This window comes from Parasteatoda tepidariorum, chromosome 8, assembly GCF_043381705.1.
Source record: "Parasteatoda tepidariorum isolate YZ-2023 chromosome 8, CAS_Ptep_4.0, whole genome shotgun sequence".
NCBI lineage: Eukaryota > Metazoa > Arthropoda > Arachnida > Araneae > Theridiidae > Parasteatoda > Parasteatoda tepidariorum.
Window position 1 is genome coordinate 32,448,761 of NC_092211.1, and position 21,588 is coordinate 32,470,348.

The 21,588-nt window shown below is 26.0% G+C and overlaps 1 protein-coding gene across 1 annotated transcript in view; it reads right to left on the bottom strand.

Annotated features, from left to right (window-relative positions):
- Positions 1-1,529: 1,529 nt before the first annotated feature.
- LOC107454329 (nose resistant to fluoxetine protein 6) overlaps positions 1,530-21,588 on the bottom strand; it is a 32,266-nt gene continuing 12,207 nt past the window's right edge. The window contains exons 5-15 of the mRNA XM_043040849.2: positions 21,298-21,491; positions 19,064-19,240; positions 17,796-17,889; positions 15,598-15,690; positions 13,821-13,983; positions 12,142-12,221; positions 10,907-11,050; positions 9,519-9,642; positions 8,288-8,462; positions 5,444-5,586; positions 1,530-4,073 (exon numbers count right to left, since the gene is read on the bottom strand). Of these exons, the coding sequence (XP_042896783.1) occupies positions 3,954-4,073; positions 5,444-5,586; positions 8,288-8,462; positions 9,519-9,642; positions 10,907-11,050; positions 12,142-12,221; positions 13,821-13,983; positions 15,598-15,690; positions 17,796-17,889; positions 19,064-19,240; positions 21,298-21,491 (1,507 nt within the window). The 3' untranslated portion in view covers positions 1,530-3,953. The remainder of the gene's footprint in view (positions 4,074-5,443; positions 5,587-8,287; positions 8,463-9,518; positions 9,643-10,906; positions 11,051-12,141; positions 12,222-13,820; positions 13,984-15,597; positions 15,691-17,795; positions 17,890-19,063; positions 19,241-21,297; positions 21,492-21,588) is intronic.

Here is a 21,588-nt window from a genome sequence, read left to right on the forward strand (position 1 = left end):
CGTGGCGAAAATAAACATTAACTTTTGATTTTAAGATCTTATTTTCATGCACTGGAACTCACTCTTTATGGTTAAGTTCTAGATTTAAATACGTTAATTAGAACAAACGATAGTTACAGTCAAGAAAACAGGCACCACTTCTTACTACCTCGTAAGAATTTTTTTTCGGCCTATTCGGATTCTTAACCCTCAAAATATAGGGAACTGAAAATATAAGCTCCATAGTTAAAGCGGGAAAGCGATCGTAAGTTTCAGCCCTTTAATGATTTAACGTTTTGCGTGTATCGCCATCTCAAAGAAATCTTATTTTTAAATTTTTATTTCTCAAAAACCTCTCGACCGATTTCGTTCATATTTTTTACTTAGCATTGCATTTAAAACATGTAGTACGTACGTACGTACGTACGTACGTACGTATGTATGTATGTATGTATGTATGTATGTATGTATGTATGTATGTATGTATGTATGTATGTATGTATGTATGTATGTATGTATGTATGTATGNAATTAAGTTCTAGCCTTAAATGCGTTAGTTAGAACAAACGATAGTTAAAGTTAGGAAAACAGGCACCACTTCTTACTACCACGTAGGAATTTTTTTTCGGCCTATTCGGATTCTTAACCTTCAAAATATAGGGAACTGAAAATATAAGCTCCATAGTTAGAGCAGGAAAGCGATCGTAAGTTTCAGCCCTTTAATGATTTCAATTTTTGCGTGTATCGCCATCTCAAAGAAATCGTATTTTTAAATTTTTATTTCTCAAAAACTTCTCGACCGATTTCGTTCAAATTTTTTACTTAGCATTTAAAATATGTAGTATATATATAGTATGCAGTGTATATATATAATTTTTTATTTTATTATTTTTTTTTTGCTGCATTGAATTTGTTATTCAGACTAAAATAGGATGCTGAAAGAAATGGTTTTTCCAAACAATATAGAAGTGGCATCAGCATATATCAAAGTATTATATTCGAACTCCTACTATTTCAGAAACTGGTATGTACTATAAAGTGATTAGTATATTGACAAAGATGATTTTGATAATTCGGTTTTACTTTACTTTCTACTCATGGTGACTGGCCAATCTAAATACATTCTAAAGCTAACCAAGCCACTGTAATTTAGAAAACTGAAACTTCAAAACACAATTTTAATGTTAAAAAAAAGGTTAAAAATTTTTTTGGATGGTTTAAGCACAGACTGAGGGTGCCTTCAAGAAAAAAAACGTTTTCTGAACATTTATACGCCAGTGATTGCATTTTCTATCTAAATTTTGTCTACTACCCATGCAATAGTGTATTCAAGAAAATACGCTTAATTTTGGAAAAAAATTTATCACTTTTGACTTTTTTCCTGTTTACACAATTGGCTTAGTTAGCATTGTGTTTCTTGTATTAAGCCATCATAAACTTCATCACCCCAATCAATGTAAGACCATCTCCATAAATTATTTTAGCAAAATCTTCCGTCATTAAATTTAAATACCTACTTTCAATTGCAAGAAAGGAAAAAGCCACTCAAATAACATAAACAATTAGTTTATTCGTAAAAAAATATAACATACAACATTTAATAACATTCTAACAGATATTTCTAAAATCTGGCAATAATAAATACTATTAATTCACAACCTTTATCGTAAAACATTTAAGTATAAAAACTCAACAATCAGTATCAAAAATAGGAATCATAAAATTAACACATAAACATAAATTTTAGTTTTACAAAATACAAAGTGTAAACAAAGTAAGTATAAATAGACAGATGGATACTCTTTTATCACATATATAAAATATAAGCAAACTTTTTTGGAGAAAATTTAAAATAGCTATCATTTATTTATTAGAATTAAAAAATGCAACAATAATACTTTTCATAACATAGTTCACATAAAAATATTAATGTTATTTCAAAATAAAAAATGTGTATAAATTCATTATAAAAATTATATTTTTGGCATCAAATTAAATTATATACAATCAATATATTGATAAAGTAAACCCTCTTTAAAAATTTTATAAGAATGAAAATAGTGTCATAATAATTACATTTTTAAATATATTTAAAATGAAAATTGACATACAAAAAAATAAAGATTTATGCAGTAAAATTTGGCAACATTTTTATTATAGATTATTAAGACATTTTATTTTTTTTTTGATTGTATAACTATGATTTTATAATGTGATATGAAATAACATTTTAGCTGTAATAGAGTTTAGAGGTATTATTTAATACAAAATAATAGCTCTACTGAATTTTGATGTTAGATCATTTGAACTATTTTCTGCAGATGAACCTAATCTGCACCTGAATCAGATATGAACTAGTTAAGAACATGAGATAAAGTTACTTTTTGTTCCTTTGAAAGTTAAAAGCATTTTTATTTTTAGCTTTTGCTGAAAAACTACTTATCTAGATAAGTTAAACCATCAACTAAATTATGTACAATCCGAAAATTCTGAAATACTGTTCTTTTATGGTAAAATTCTCAAACTTTTGTTGAAAAAAAAATTTAACAAGTTGCATGCAAAATATTCATCTAACTATAGAGTTAAATAAGAAACTGTCAACTACTTATCAACTTATATCTACAAATATTTACAAAACATATAAATTTATAAAAATTTTAAGTACAGATTCATATAAAAAAAGGGAATAAACAAAAAAACTCTCTAAACAGATCTTTTTGCGACACAGAATGAATGACTAAGGAAATTTTCATAATTAAAGGACAATTTGCTAAAATAGAACTATTCCTCATTAAATCTGACATCATGAATTATCAGTTTGGCAACTTAAGATAAGTGTCAATTTTAAAGCAATGACTTTGTCGCCACTTGAATCATACATCCATACAAGACAGTTTGAAGCTTGATAAATATTTAAAAAAGTGTCCAATTGTATTACATAGTTCTAAGTAACAAATATACAAATAAAACAATAAGTAAATAGTTTTAGTAAATAATATTGTGATGCACAAAAAATCTGTATACATAAAAGGATATATAAGAATACTATTTTACAAAGAAAAGAATATGCCATAATGTAAGCTGCAAAGTAAAGCAACAAAGTAATATTTTTAAACGTCAACAATAAATATATACTTTTATAATTAAGCGTAGAGATACGCGTAGTTAATAATCGAAAATAATTTAGTAAAATGTTAACCAAAGGGACTATAACTGATGCAACTGCTTTTAAGTACATAAAACTAAAATGTAGGATAAAATATTAACAAAAATATCCAAAAATCCTAAGAAAATATGGCACTTAAAGTTTCAAAAAATTCTAAAACAAAATGACCAGCATCATTAAGTAATAAAATTTTATTTTTTGTGATAAAATTTTTACAATAAAATGTTTTTGCCAAATGCTTTTTAAAATTAATCATTTTACGATTTATTTATTTTTATTTTTCATTGCTAGTTTCCTTGTAATTTGTCTAAGTTTTAAGTTTTCCATTATTATATTTAATCCAAGTTCAAATATATATTCGCCTCGATAATAGAAGCATAATAATTAATGTTTCGAAATAAAATTTAAATACTAATTATTTATGATATGATGTCCTAGTTTCTGTTCTCATAATTGTTTTACAAAGTCAACAGTTTCATTTCAACAAAATTCTGGGAAATTTATACTACTTGTACTACTTTAAATTATTATTTCAACAATAATATATATCTGAATAAATTGACACACAGAATTTTTTTTAAATTAAAATTATAAAAGCATTTATAATTTGAAAAAAAACTTAAAGGCACAATTTTAAAACAATTTAAAATACAAATCTATACACAATCAACTATAGACATCTTTTAAAGCTATTTTTCTCCCATATGTTATTAATTATATAGATTCACTTAGAGCAGTTTTCTTTAATTCACACTAGTCTACACTTAATAACAAATGTGCAAAAAATGTATCCTTGAATACAGCATACTCATGAATGGAATTTTGAACGAATTAATTTCTCTAATCTGATGATTGGAGATTCAAAAAGTAACGAAACAATCAGAGAAAAAGCATAGGTTACTGTCAGCAATCCAAGAAACAAAATCACCTATAAAATAAAATTTTAAATTAATAATTATCTTAATTGTCAATACTTATAGATTTAAAGTAAGACATTATTTTATTCATTTTAAAGTTTCAACATTTGGATTCCTTCATAAATCTTTCTTGTTTGAAATTTTAATACCATTTTTCATAACATAAGTTATCAAACAAAAATTTGAAATTTTAAGCAGTATTTATTAAAAAGTCTTTATAACTATTACAGACGTTTCAACTAAGGCTCATCAAAAATGATGCTTGGCACTAAGAAGTATGAGATAAGTATAAAACCCTTATAACTTCTAAACTATTTGGCCAATTATGTCAGATTGATCTCATTCAAGTCAATTCATAGCACAATGTAAAGTGTAAACACAAGTACAAGCCAAAAAATAATAATTTCAATACATAAAAACTCTTATGAATTTTGAACTATTAGTTCCATTGACTCATGTATAATCTTATTTAATTCAGTGTGAAAAAATACACAAAAACACTATCTCCTTTATTTAAGTAACAATATCAGATGTGTACAAGAACAAATTTGTACTTTTCGCCCATTAAACCCTTATAACTTTTAAACTGTTTTTCTATTCCATCTATTTGATTATATTGAGAATGGTCACAGTCAATTCATCTTGAAAAAATTCATCCAACAATATGTCTCACTTGTTTGTCTAGAAGAAATTCAAATCTCCAGCACAAACCACAATTATTTTCCTCAAAAAGGCAGAAACGTAGGGGAGTTTTCAAGTATCATTTATAAAACCATTACAAAGTTTTGTGCCAAAAATATTTTGAGTATTAATTTTTTAAAAGAAAAAGTCTACTTTTACAGGAAAAAGTCTATGTTTACATGTATAAGTAACTTTTTTCAGAATAAGGTATTTAAACTTCTCGTAGCTCTTGCACATTGCAAACAATATTTTTGCCAGTTATCTTCTGAACAGCTTATTTCATGAGCGCATATAGAAAATAAACAATACACAGTGATATGCAAAGGCCACTATTAATATATTTTTTAAATTCTGGTTGAAAATGAAGAGTACACGCAATAGGTATACACCGAGTCTTAAGCAATAAACACAAAAAAAGTTTTTGAAATCAAGGAGTTAATATTGGGGACTGGAAATGGCACCAGTCTGATTATGTTTGAAAACTCAGAGGTGTTTTCTAAAATTACGTTTTTTGCAAATTTGTTTTTTTCTTCTCTAAGATATTAATTTGAGATCCCTAATGTATATACTTTCTTGACTTCCTTCTAAGCAAAGATTCCTTCAGGACCATGATCACACATACCTAATCACATGATACTCTCTTCCTCAGCCTCAGTAAAAGAGAAAATGTGACAGAAATATTCAATTGAAAAATACAAACCATTGTTTGATGTGAGAAATCAAGAGTGGTTCTCATTGATCCAAAATATCCTATTATGAGCATTGGATGAATAAGGTATGCAGAGTATGTCAAACGGCTCAAAGGAACAAACAGCTTAAATGATAAAATCTTATCCACAACAACTGAAAATTAAAACAGAGTAAATAAAATAAATGTATATAGCTTAATAGTAATAATAATCTCTTTAAAGTATCATTAATAACTAACTATTCTCATTTAGTTTTTGAACAATAAATATAGATATATTAGGATTATACTGTACTGTAATAATTGGAATTGGTTATGTATTGACTTGGACATTTTTCCTTAAAAAGCAGCATATAAACTAATTAAATACATTATCTCTTTTTGTTCTTTTCTTTTTTTTTTTTGTCAGTTATTGAATTTTTCATTTTTGGTAATATACCCACGATCATGGATGCCACTCCAGAAACATTTCAAGTCTGAACCAATTAATACGGTGTAGCACTATTTTGAAGAATTTTTCAGAAATTTATGGCTCACTTTCCATCAGAATGGCCCATATATTATAGCAAAAATAGATTTTTTTTTCTTTAAAAAAAAACATATTTTCTTTATTTTATTATTTTTTATAGCTAAAAAAAAACCTTATTTATTTTTTTACCCCAATTGCTAAAATAAGCTACTAATTTCTTCTAGGAGCCATGTATATTTCTACTTATTTTAAACTTCATCATCATTTTATGCTTTGTCATAGTTCTATAAATTTGATATTTTAAAAAATAATCTTAATTTAACTTTGCCAACAATCTCAAAATGTTGGGGGGGGGGGAATACAAAGCAGATTTAGATTCAACAATATTATGTTTAGACAAGCAGATGTTGAAAGTCAATCAATACCATTCTTTCATTGTGGTGCGACATCATTGCTTAATCATTTTGCAATAACATGAAAGACAATGTTTTCATAAATAGTAATAATTTAAAATTTTTTTAACTCAAAATAATTATTATTTCATTTTTAAAGAAAAAGTTAAATTTGTAAAATAAATTGAAAATAAATATTTAATGGAGGAAAGAAAATCATTCCACTGCTCTTTTCTCAGGACAGATTTCAGTCTTCTGGACTGAAGAGTGCCCACGATATACAAAAATGTTTCTAGAAAATCTATATTTCTAAATTTAAAAACAGACAAAAAAATTTGTTTTAGACGAAATTTATAAAATATAATTTAATTTAATAGACTTTGAGATTTATAACTACAGTAATTACAGCAGAGCAGCAAAAGAAACTCTTTTGTAAACAACCTACTTACAGAACATATCGTATAGTAAAATAGAAGATTTCTAAAGATTATAAAATAATATTAAAATAAAAATTACGCCACTTTTTGCAATTAATTATTTATAAAATTGTTTCAAAATATATATACATATTTTAATTAATGTTTCACACATTCAGGGAAAACAGAAAATTCTTGACAAATTGTTTTTAAACTTTGTTTTTTGAAGAAAAAAAATGATTTGAAATGAAACTATTTAAGTTTTGTTTATCTTAATAATCAAATATATTAATATTTTAATTTAAAACAGAATATAAATAATAAGAGAACCATAATAATTGTGAAATTTTTGAAAGCTGAAGTAAAAGCAATGTTTTAAGTAAATTAAATGCAAACTGAGTAAAATTTTAAGCTCAACAAATTAATTTCAAATTGTATAAAACTTTATTACCACTTGTTCCATAAGACTAAAGAAAATAAATGAAGTCTTATACAACAAAAAATTAAGATTTATCGAGATTTTAAATAATTATTTTAAAAAGAAAAACATAGAAACATTATTTAAACCATTTCCTTATATTTTTACTCCTCCATCAAAACAATAACAATTTCTTTGCTTATTAGCTTTGCTTCTTATTTCTTCTTATTTGCTTCTAATTTCTTTGCTTCTTATTAGCCAGTTTTGAACTACTCTTATTATCATGAAAACCAACTCAATATTGTTACATATGTTGATTTTTGTTAAGTTAGGAAATATATTTAGTTATAAATTCAATTATTTTTTAATAAAAAGAAATATGCTAAAAAAACTATCAAAAACTTGGTGAATTTTCAAAATTTAGTTCATACTTTTAAAATCAAATTCAACTCTCATATTTAAAGAGCAATATCAATTATCAAATACACTACATTTTTAACCAAATAACTACTTTATTCCAAATATGCATCTTTATTTTAAAATTGCATAAATTAAAAGAGAAAAACATGACTTTATATTGTGTAATTATTATGTGTCTTGAAAAATTTCTTGTTCAGAGTTTTCCTTTGAACTGAAATATTGATATCAATAAACTTAAATCCAATAATTCTTTTTTTTATCTGTAATTTAAGGCATACTGTGAAATAGTGCTAGGTCGCATAGGAAAAAAATTTATGGGATAATGATAACAATGTGGTTAGCATTGCAGTGCGTCCAACTTTACTTTATAAACAAGCTGAAACATATCAATCTAAAGTTGGCTGGGCTTCTAGCGACATGAACTGTAAGGAAAAAATATTATAACAGTGGAAACAAGTTTTGAAAAAAAAAACGTGAACTGCCAAAAATAGTGAATAAATAATGATATAAAAATATTCAATATGATAAAAATCTAAAAATTATTATTAGTAAATTTAATTTTTCCAAGTACTTTTCAATTTTTATTATTAAACAGTGCATTCCCATTTATCTGGCAGTACTTATACAACAGTACCTAGCATAAACTATAAAAATCGGTTAATCACATATTTTAGAAACATCATCAACTCAATAAATAAATAAATAATGGGATGCATAAAAAAAAACAAATGTATAACAGACCTGCTTGCTGAGTAAGGCAAACATAAATCACCCAACTTAGACAAAGACCAAAGGCTGTACGGCTGAGGGCATTGTAAAAACTAGTAGCCACTAAAGCAGTAGTATTGTGATAAAGGCTGTACACACAGGTCAATCCAACAGATGTAGCAACAACCCATCCAACAAAAAGAATTATCTGGATTGAGAAAAAGAAAGAGGATGTTATTATTATTAAACTTATAAGTATGCAAATAACTCTGATATCAAAGAAACTCTTACAAACGCAATGTACGAGAACAAACTACAATAGGGTAGATTTTAATCAGAGAAATTTGTTAAGCTGACCTGTTTTATAAGTTAAACACCTCTCTACGTAAACTCCTTTTATAGCAGACAATACTGTAAATTTTTGTAACAATAAATGTCCCAGTCAAAGAATTAAATAGATTAATATTAGAAGTTGCAACAGAGTATTTGTAAAACTAAATAAAAAAATTTTAAGATTTTCTGTTCTAATTCATGAACAATTTTTCCTGTCCTGAGAGTACCTTGTTTAATATTATTTTGATAATGCTAATTCAGTAATACTTTACAAAACATACAATTAAGACATTAATCATTTATTTCAGAAAAATCATTCCAGATCTCAAAGAATCAGTCTCTATATTCCACAAATTCTCAGACATTAAATAAGGATATTATAAATGAATAATTTTAACATTTTTAAAACTACTTCCATTACACTAAAAATGTCTTAGGTATTGAAAGAATGATATCAAGCAAAAGATATGTCTCTGAAGGTCTATAAAGGAATAGTAGCAAAAAAATATATAATTCTTCAATCTTTTACATTGTCAAACATTTCATAATATTTGAAATTTAAAAAAAACTGTTATTAACAAGAATTATGTTTTTATAGTCATATGTCATAGTTTAAGTCATACTTCTGGATGCAACAACATTTAAATGCAAGAATAAAAGAGTTAAAAAGTTAACACCATACCTTACTATCTCTAGAAAGAAAAATCTCTAAAGATCTATAAAATAATAGTACCAAAAAAAATTTATAATTCTTCAATCTTTCACATTGTCAAACATTTTATAATATTTGAAATTAAAAAAAAACTGTTATGAACAAGAATTATGTTTTTATGGTCATATGTGATCGCTTAGGTCATACTTCTGGATGCAACAACATTTAAATGCAAGAATAAAAGAATTAAAAAGTTAACAACGTATAAAAGTTTCTTACCTTACTATCTCTAGTAGGGGTGATTTTTCTTTTGAACAATATATAACCTAATGCTATTCCTACAAGGTATGGGCCAATTCTAGAGTATGGTTTGATATACAATTTTTCAAAATACACAGTCCACCTGTAAAAAAGGCAACACAGCAAAAATTTAAAAAAAAGTTATAATAAATATAAATTACATGATTTTTTTATAAGTGTATAACTTAAGCTTAGTATATATAATTAAGCATTGCCTTATTATCCTAATTTAATAAAAGAACTTTTTTGTACATGAATTGTCTGAATTGGTAATTTTTCTTCCCTTTTTAAAATTTAGTTAGTTTTAAAATTCATTAAAGAGTGTCATATTCCTAAGAATCAAAATATTGTAAATTGCATTGTGGTTGCTAGAGCGTCCCAAATTAAATAAAATAACTAAAAGCAGCGTATTTCATATCAGTATTAGCAATACATGTTTCCTAGCTTTTTAATTTCCTTTATTTTATAAATTTATATACATAACTATTTATTTCAAATATCTTTCAAACAAAATATAGGCTGCATGCAAATATTTAGGTTATTTTTCTTTCTCAATAAATGTAACAGCTAATTCTTTATTTCAATGCAAGTGTACAACTAATTATTATTCAATGTGGCAAGAACTGAGCATCAAAATCTATTTTTAATTTTTATTTCTTCAACCACTTTAGATAGTGGCATTAAAATGTAATTAGTTACATGTTTGCAGAATCTTTTAAATTTTCTGGCAAATTATTTAAATATTAACATTAAACAATGTGGTATTGCCTCAATTGGCTTTACATTTGTCAGCATTCCTTTTTAATAAATAATGGATATTTCATGAATAATGGATATTTCATTATTTTCCAAAGTGTCGGATAATAATCTCTTCTTATTTGGCAATAAATCAGGCAGGAAGTGGGTCTATTAACTCTCATATAACAAATATACAAAAATTATCAAAAATTATACCAAAAATAAAAATAATCTATAAATTAAATTGTCCTTTTTAAGTGGGTCCACTTAAATTAACGCATGTGCCAAATTTTCAGAAATGACATTTAATTATAAATTAATTTTGATCCAAAATATGATCTTGTTGATATCTCCCTTAATACTATTTCCATAGACAGAGAAGCGAAGAAATCATGCATTTGGATGTTTGTTTTCTTCTACAATAATTTGCAATGTGGATCTTCACCAATAATAACCATGGTCATCAGCCTTCTTTTTTTAAGAATAATAATAATCTTCAAATTTTCTTCATATAACAGGTAAAATGCTACTCTAAACACTTTTATGGGTGACTTCTAAAACACAATTAATACAAAACTAATTTATTGCTCATGAAAAATAATTTAGAGGTCAAACCAAATCCATCTTACCTATCCATAAAATCTGGCTGAATTATAGAGGTAGCTATATCACCAAAACCAGAAAACAAATTATAATCATAAGTGATTATAAACGAAGCAGCCCAAGACCCAAATAAAGCTGTGGTCAGAAGAGAATAACCAATGGTTGGCCATCTAAAAGCAAATAAAAATACATATTTTAACCATGTTACAAAAAAGTCATATAAATGTTCATAAATAAATAAAATAATGTTTTTAATGATAATTTTCATGGTACATAATAAGTTATGAAAAATTAAAACTGTAAATTATCAAACAGGATAAGTTAAACTATTTTGCAGCAGTTTTTTAAATTATTTACCATCAAAAGTAATCATTTAGTTTTCCACCTAATATAAATTTGCTTAAATTTGTGCTGTATGTTAAAAAAAATAACAACCACACACAGCTGATAATCTTCAACATTATAAACATATCAATAAAAAAAAATAATGAAAAATTTTATTACTTTGATTTCTAAACTGAAAAGCCAAAGCCTTCTTTAAATGATTATCAAAGTCAATCAATTTAGTTCAATCAAGAATATTATAATTACAAATTTCATGCTTCACTGAATTATCATTCAATAAAATATATGTTTTATTGTTTCAATGGGTTTTTTAACTCTCATTTAAAACAAATGTATTATTTTAATTTAGATTTTTAATTCAGATTTTTAAAATATAAACTTTCTTTAATAATAATTAAATATTGTGAAACAATTATTTACTAAAAATATTTATTAATAAAAATGCATATTTTAACTTAGTGCTAAACTTGATGTTTTGCACTAAATTGCATAGTCAATACTAATACTACATTTAAATTATTAATCTCAATTGCATTGACCCATAAAAGTCTGTACATTTATCAACTTCTGATGGTAACTGGGTCTGAAAATAAGTTGATTTTGCGTCATTCAAATAAATAAATTGAACAACTTCATAAAAGCATGTTAAAGAGTTAGTTTGCTCAACTACAATTACTATTTTTAAATTTATCTAAAACAAACATTCCAAAATTGCAGTTTTGTTTCAGATCAATTAAAATAAACAAGAAAAATAAAGTAATTTATTACATGCGAAGAAAAATTAAAACTTTTTATTTATTAATAATATTGACTATATTATAAAAACCTACAATAACATACAAATCATATTCTCAAAAGTATAATTATCTTGCAATTAAACAATGTTCCAATATCACGAATTATTCATAATGCATACCTCCAAAGGGTAATTAAAAACAGTGGACTTATAACAAAGAATTGCATATCATTAGCTAAATACCAAGACCATCCAAGACACTAAAAAAATAAAAATAGTTGAGTCAAAAAGCTGTTTTGTCAAATGTTTCAATTAATGTATTTAATTTATTATATAACTATTTACTTTACCTTATTTTACTCACTAATTCCTTGTATTTCACAGAAATAACTATATACCAAGCAAATATAAATTTCAAAAACTCTCATATGCAAATAAAGTCAGCAAAAATAAATAAGTTAGTAAATATAAGAAGCAATCAAAAACTTTTGATATAATTATCAGATTTATAACAAATAAAGAGAAAATCTAAGTCTGAAAACAAACCTTAAATACACTTATTAATTCTCTCAAACAATTATTAAAAAACAAAATCATACAAAAAAAATATATACTTCTTTTGAATAAATACATCTTTTACCTATATATATAGAACAAACCATACAAATTAAATATCCATTCAAACTATTATATGTTTAAGCTACATATATTTATCATGAAAATAAGAATTCTTTTAAAATTATTAGACCAAAATTCAAATGATAAAGTATAACTACACAACACAATATGCTACACAATGTAAAATCCTTTATAGTTCCTTAATAGTTACATATAACATGCAAATATATGTAATATATTATCGTAAGTTGATTTTTCAAATTGTCCCAAAATTATATGAAAATCAGAGGTTTGACTTATACACCAGTAATAAAGTTGGACATATGTTGATCATGAAATACTGATGTATTATGAACAATGAGATAGATATGAATAACTCTGATTAATTAACTTTTAATTAAAATATATACAATTAATTTTGTAATTTCTCACATATTTTATTTACACAAAAAGTTTTTTTAGAAACACTGCTTCAAATTAAAAAAAAAATTAAGAAGAAGAAGAGTTAAGATAATTTATTCAAGAGTATTTGAAAAAATATAGCACAATGAAAGCTTTTAAAACATACCTTAAAGGTATAAATTTAAATATTCCAGAACATCGCCTGTATCAGATTCAACAACGTTAACAGTGTCGTCATGCGGATGTCACTCTGTAATGGATTTTACTTCATCCTTATCTGCTGAGTCCCACAAAAAAAAAATCTACTTTACCTCAATCAAAGGAATTCAAACTTTTAAACACTTTTTAAAAGATTTTACAAAAACATTTGAATCCAATAATTTGACACACGATGTCAAATTATTGGATTATTGGATTGTCTATATAAACATAGTGGAAATTTTCTGATTTTGTAAGTTTTTGATGTGAAATATTTTTTACCTGAGACAATTTTTTAGATTTAATATTTTTTTGTTTTAAATATCAGAAATTTTCACATTTGTTTTTTTTTTTTTTTCAGTGGTTGACATACACACTCGACATACCAGAAATTTGATATCTCATAATCAAAACTAAGGAGTCGAATTATATGTACAGTACATGTGATGTATCTGTTACTAATATTACATTACAAATAGATTAAATAGCTTTTGAGACAAAGTAATGCAGAAATAAGAGTTAATAAAAAATATATCTTTTTATTTAGTGCTTCTTTTAATATTTTTATACTTATTTGGGAAAGTGAGAAAAGAATGTGAATAGGACAAAAAGAGGGAGAAATATTAATAGAGTATCATTACCCCCTCAGTAGTTTTTTGGAAATTGTTTATATATAATAAATTCCACCACCAATTTTTCTGACAAAGAGGTTCAACATCATAGTCAGGCCAGAAAGGACCAGAACCCAAATATGGATAAATAGTAGTATAAAAAGCAATCACCAACATGTAAACTGGAGTTAGCCTGTGTAAAATAGGAAGAAAAACAGTTTTAAAAAAGGATAAAAAAAATTTTAGTTTAAAGAAAATTGAACAAAAAAGTTTTTAAAAATAATTTTGCTCCCAATATTAAATTTTCATTAAGAAAAACAATCAAAGTTTATAATTACTAATCACTAAAAATACATTACCATTAAAAATCATATTTCTACCTCTCTAAATAATATTATTTCTAAAATCATACTTCCTACAGAATTCCTGATAATCACCTTTAAATTTCTTTTTTTTACTAACAATGACTTCCTGATATAGATATACTAAAAGTGAGAAAGTCGACAAGACAGACATTTCTTAGGTTGGGAAACAAGCCACAGTTTAAAGTATAAAAATAAACTATTTTTGTTATTTCTATATTTTATCAGGTACAAATGATGAGAATTGTTTAGTAAACATGCATAAGCAAACAATGCAGATTTGAAAATTAAACCTACATTAAAAAATATCTAAATAATACAAAAAGTTAGTACCAAAACAATTCTATGTGTATCAAGAAGAAAACATCGTTTGAAAATAGGGATCAATAAAATTAGAAAATCTTATTCTAGGAAACACAAGCTTACTATAAGTCATTGGCAAATTAGAAGGCTAGGTTTTCATGATTAACATTTATTACAATTCTACTCCTATATAGTTGTCATTTCATATTTATCATAAGACCATGTTCCCCGACTTTCATAACTCTTTCTCTTTTTTTCCTCAAAACAGTTGCTTCAGTTAATTATGTAAGCAATAGTTTACATCAGTGGTTCCCTACCAATGGTCTGCGACTCAAAATCAGGATGATAGCAGTATGGTAATGGGCCATGTATGCTAGTTGAGAGTCTAAGCCAAGATAAATCTTGAGGCCTAATACACTAGTTTTCTGGAATAATTCACTAGTCTAGTTATATGTGGCATCAGTTCTTTGTTGAGAATTATTCGAGACTAAAATTGTCCAGTATTAATCCACTCTCTCGAGGACGACATACAACTTTAAACACTTGTATTTGAGATTTCTGACAGTTGCAACAATTAAGTAAATACAATAAACAATTTTATTTATAAAAAAAAACTCAGTTGATTCAATAATATGTATTCAAAAGTAAATTGTACATGAAAAAATTCACATATATTCAAAAAAAAACTTTAAAAATAAAATAAAGTTAGAATTCTAAAAATTTATGTGACAACCTACTATATATACAAAAAATGGCCAACATTTTAAGACATCAATTTTAAAAATAAAATGAAAGGAGATAGAAATGAATGGTTAGTTGAATTCTGTCTAAGAAAAAGGCTTTTCAACAAGTTTACAAACTAATAACAATGTTTGCCTACAGATGAGGCTGAGTTAGCAGACAGCTTTTTTTTCAGTTACAGTCCCATCTGTCAACAAACTTGAAATACATTTTGAAACTTTATCATAATTTATTTTTCTTGTTTCCTCGGCAGAAGAGCAAACAGTACGATTCAATCAAGTTCCTCTTGTTTAATTGACTTCAAATTAACAATCATTTTTAAAACACAAGGTACGATAAAAATTTATACAATGAAAACTATTAATTCAGTAAACTTGAAAAGAGTAATAAAAAAAATCCACCTTAAATATCGATGAATATAAAAGTATGCCCAAGATAAATTGCCCTTTTTTTTAGCTGCTTCTTGCAGATATAAATATGACATCAAGAAGGCACTAAAAATAAATACAAATAGTTACATTCGTGACTTTATATTTTTCAAAAACTTCATAGACAAACCACACAAAATAAAATGCACTGAAAGAATTAGAATAAAAAGTATTAATAAATTATACTTAAAACATTTAAATCAAGTGAACTATTTAATGAATTCAAAGTTACGGTACTTGACTATGATAACCATTTGAAAGCAATATTTCTAGTTGGTGCAGCAGCCTTGAAAAATTTTAAGGGATATAAATTTACCACTTTTATATCAATACAAAAATTTAACTATCCTGAAGTTTAACCCTTAAAGACCAATGACACTATAAAAGCGACATGGCTTTTTTTACAGGGTTAAATGTCCTGTATATAGCAGCAAGAACCATTTTATTACTTAACAGTTATAATTTTTTTAACTATAATTAATCATATAATTGTAATTTTTAATCTTGTGATTAAGTATTACTATTATACCTGGTGGGAAGTAAACTTGAAATTAAGGGTTAATAGTGATTTCTTGAAAAACATTAAATATTTGGACATTTTGTACAACAAGTCGTCTACAGATAGCTGTGAACTTGCAGAAATGTGAACTTGCAACTTTGTGATTCCACATTATCCTCAAATTTCACAAACTCAATAATCACAGTTGTCTTTGGTAACATTAATCAGAATTCCTGGCATTAGTATTTCAAGAGTAAATTGGGAGATTAAAAATCACTTACGAAATTTCAACTTTGAAAATACCTAAAATGATGTTTAGACAAAAACAAACTGGCAAACAATTGCCTACATGAACTCACCTTGAGATTCAACACTAACTTTTGCCTTTATTTTATCTATCAGATATCTCTCATGCAATGTTGTTTGAGATAAATCTTTGTATTCTTATCTAAATTACTTGTTTATATCTATAATAGATTCTTGGATGTCTTAACTTTAAAATTTGCAGATGGGGCAGGAACTGACAAATCCCAGGTGCCAGGTCAGCCAGGTGACAAGAAAAATTCCATTGGCCACTAACTTTTTCAACATATTAAGCTTATTTATTATTTTTTCACTAAAAAAATTATTTTTGGCAATAAGCTATTTTTACAAATTACTCCATTTATTTACTATTTTCCTTTTGCTGAAACTACTTACTTCAACATCTTCCTGTGAAAGAAGATTCAGTTTGTTAAACACCATAATAAACTCCATTCAAATTTAAGATCAAGAATAGTTTAATGTTCATAAATTTAAGTGGACCTTTCTGAAAAGATTTTAATCCTGAAAAATTTCTTGATAGACGAAATTTGAAAGCTAAAACTCAAAGACGATATTAATGTATATAGCCATTTAATGTTTGTATTAAAAATAAAACTATTAATTTACCAACTGCTTTAGTGTTTATTTTATAGTTTGCATTATTTAATTTTTGGTATCACAATTTAAAAGCTTTACTTTCTTAAAATTTTCGATAAATCAAACTTTTTAATTGAATATTTTCCTTCTTTACTGTAAAATGACACACATATGATCCCTTTTGCTAAAAAATAGCAAAGTATGACTATGCAAAGCTAGTTTTCTATTTTGCTGTAAATGCGATTAAGTCACCATAATAGTTCTAGAAGCTGGCTCTTAAAATTTTACAATTTTTTCCATGGAAGGAGGGGAATTGCAGTTTCCCAAATAACTTTGGCAGAAATTATAACATTGTTCTAAGGATGAAGAACATGATGATAAATATGAGCCTTTATTTTGGAAGAAAAAATTTAAAATATATCAAATAAAAAAAATATTAATTTGAATTTGATGAACTTCTTTATGCACTGCTTAGTTAAAAGAAAAAAACTAATAAAAATTTGACAACTGTGCTCTTTCTTTATAATTGGGGTTCGATATCTACCTTCATGTTAAACTTTGCAAAAAAGTCCCCTCGTGTAAGTGATATTCACAGATTGAGACACACAAAAAAATCTGTTTCATTATGTGTATAGATAACATCCAATATTTATTAATTCAGAAGAAATAACAATATTTATCTAGTTTAACTTTTGAAAAAATATCCTAATAAAAGAATTAACTAAAATTTTGTACTTAGCACAATTTAACCTTTTTAAAAACTGTAACTCACCTAAGAACGAAAAAGGAATCCACAGAAAAAAAACCATTAAGTATCACTTCAAAAGGAAAATTATCAATACGATCTAATACTACTTTCATAGCTCCTATAGAAAATTAGAAAATGATTATAAGAAATAATGTAAAAAGCAACTAAAATTTCAAAGTTTAATCCTTTAAACACAGCAATAAGAACTAAAACAATTAAATGCTTTTATCATACAATACAGGAAATATATATGAATAATACAATACATTAAAATAGAGTCATTACTTAAAACCAGAGAGACACTAAAAAATTGCTTGGTATCAAAAATTCAGAATATTGAAAATCAAAATATTTTTATCATTTTAGTCAAAATAACACCTACCGTGTTTGTTTTTAAAAATAATATGCATTTGATACTACGATGAACAGAACATTTCCTAACACAGTACCCCAACAACTTTTTTTTTCTTTTTCCTTTTCATTTTGCAAAAGTGAACGTTGGCAAAATATGAATTTGTCTCAAGGAGGTTTTCTTCTATTATTGGAATAATAAATGCGAATTAAATTCAGAACTTTTTTGTTATATAAAAACATTTGTGAACATGAGGCTCAACTGTGAACATTTTCAAACTTTAAGCTTCTCTAATCTGATCATTAAAAGTGTAAAACATACTATCATAAAGCCGGTTTAAATATACTTTGAAAAAAACTTGCTTGATAGCATATAAACTTTAGTTACATTCATTTTAATAGCAAGGAGAATATTTGGTCGATACTTTCTTGGCATTGAAAGATTTTTCTATAGAACAAAACTTGTTGTTCAATGGCGCAATATGCAACTTTACTGCTTTCTTTACCATGAAACTAATTTATTAGGAAAAAAAATTCAGTAGCAGGTTTTAAAACCATGATCTTTTTTTTAACAGCATATATCTTTTGCTAATTTGTGGTTACAACAAAACCAGAAATAGTGGAACGTTTGGAAAATCTGAGGATGAAACCTTGGGTATCTATGACAAAAGTAAACACTGATTACTTTAGATATCCCACAAATACGGTTTATTTTATTATTAATGCTATATTACCAAATACAAAATAGCATAAAACTTATTAATTAATAATTAAATACAGATTATTATGGAATACAAAAATAACGAATTAAATTGCCGATATTACAGAAAACATAGGTTACCCACGCATAACATAGCCACTCTAAACTAATTCTGATATAAGATTCATGATGCATCCCATATTAAAAAATCTTTAAATTATAATCACAACAGTATACTTACTTACTGAACCAAAACTAAAAGCATATGTATGAGCCAATATAACCCAACTCATGCTGAGAAATCTGATTCCATGCAAGCACATCATTTGACCTTCAGTAGCATCAGTATTAAGAAGTTTAGCTCCATTTGTAAATACACAAAAGCAATTGAGAAATGAATCAGCTTTTTCCAAGAAAACTATTAAAAAAATTTATCAGTTTGAAAAAAAACAAAGAATTTATTAAAAATTTAAGAAATAAAAATATAAAAAAACCATTTATCTGAAACACTTTTCACTAATAAAACCCATAATAAAAATTTTCAAAAAAAAAAAACGAGATTGTTCTAACATTTCTTTCATAATCTTGGAAATCCATTTAACACATAAAATGACATGATATAACATTTCTTAATAATCAAAATTCTATAAAATTAGCCTTCTACTCAGCAAAAAGGAACCATTAATTCTATAAAAATATATTTTTACTCAATAAACTAATAAATTTGCCTTATAGAAATATTTTCTGTAATGATTTACAGGAATCAATGAGTATTCAAGACTATGTAGGTCTTTGGGCATTTAAGCTATATGTCACATATTCATCTAGCCAAAACATTTACATTTCCATGATAATATTACAGATTTGCATCAGGTATGTTGAACTTGGCTTATAAAAGGATATGTATGTTTCTCTTCAACAGCTTCATTTCAAATTGTTAAATATAAGCATTTTTAAAGTTTATTTTTAACAAACATTTTTCGTGACAACTTTATAAAAACTTTAACTATATTATGGTTCCCTCATCATATTGTGCATACTCTGTACATATTTCTCAAGAATAAGATCGTATTAAAATCAATAAATATCTGAGGAATTCTTCATACAATTGAATTGTCCTTTTTTTCTAATTTTTTAGCGATATTTAAGGATGAAATACTGTAAAAAAAGGGATATTAATTCATGTTATCATTCTCAGACTATCTTAGTGATTTTAATTAACCAATTTAGTCCTGAAAATCAATTATCATTAGATAATAAAAATTCTCATAAAAACTAAATATTTTCCATTAAAATTATGTAACCCCAACTGAGCTGTGTCGTCTTCAGGGAGCATCAGACCTTATGGTCATGGGTTCGAACCCCAGACAAGGCATGGATGTTCTTTCATTCTCTGTACTATCTGTCCTTACTACGGGAGCTACGTTGGCCCACCTAATATGGTGCCCCTGAAAAGTGGCCAACAAATCTACCCTACTAATAGCTGAATGACAAGTGTCAATCGAGAGGGGGGGGGCATTAGGGAGAAAAAAAGAGTTCGATAATTTTTCACTAATGTAAGGCAAAACTATTTAAATTATTTATTTGAGTTAAGCAAATCTAAAATTATTAATTGAACAATAACAAGAAACTGGAGCTGAAAGACATATTTATAACATAAAAATTTTATTAGCTTCAAAAATCTAGGCAGAAAAAGGTCAACTTGCTTCAAGCTTTGGAAATAGGCAGTCTTACTTACAACCAATAAGTCAGGAATCATATCTGGTGAGTCTTACGAATTAATTATTTTTGTGAGCTTCAAACACATTAACTCTTTCCATCTTAATAATACATTTGAAATTAATCTTTAGATCTTTAAACACACAAACTCTGAACAAATTATCCAGTTCTTCAATCTCCAATAGCAAAAAATTACTTATGCAACTCCTGCATACAAACAAGATGATAATCAAATTTAACTTCAATATGTACACTTGAGCAACATCAAAATTTTCAAGAACTAAACAAGGTAATAAGTAAATATATAGATTATGTGTGTGGTGAACAATAAATTACATGTTTGGGAAACAGTTTTTTACTTTAAATAAGACTGATTATGGTGACAGTGACTTAGCATTTATAAAGCAATAAAATTCTGTCAAGTTTTTCTCTCTCCAATTGCAATAAATAGCATATGCAACTCCTGCATACAAACAAGATGATAATCAAGTTTAACTTCAATATGTACCTTTGTACAAGATTAAAATTTTCAAAAACAAAACAATGTAATTCTATACATTATGTCTGTGGAGAGCAATAAAATATGAGTTCAGAAAGCATAGTTTTTTTAATATTTAATAGAACTGACAGCAGTGATAGCGACTAAGCCTTTATAAAGCAATGATATACATTTATGCAAAATTCAACTTCATCAAACAAGAAATATAAATGATATTTTTTAGGTAAAACATTTTTTGTCTGATAAATAAAACCTACCACTGAACTTTGTTTTTGCGCCTTCAGTAAAGAGGAGTATTTCATCTGAATCATCTTCATTTTCCTTATCATAATTTATTCTTATGGAACTCTCATGGAGAAAACTCTTACGCTTCCTTGATGTAGAGAGATATTTATAAGCAGTTACGAAGCTACCCAATATGGCCAGGAGTGTAAAAAATGATAAGATGGTTCTAAAGTAAACAAAATTAAATTACTCAATACAGAATAATCCAGAAAAATTTTTATGACTTGCACGGTATAACAAAAAAAAATGAAAGTTAATTTACT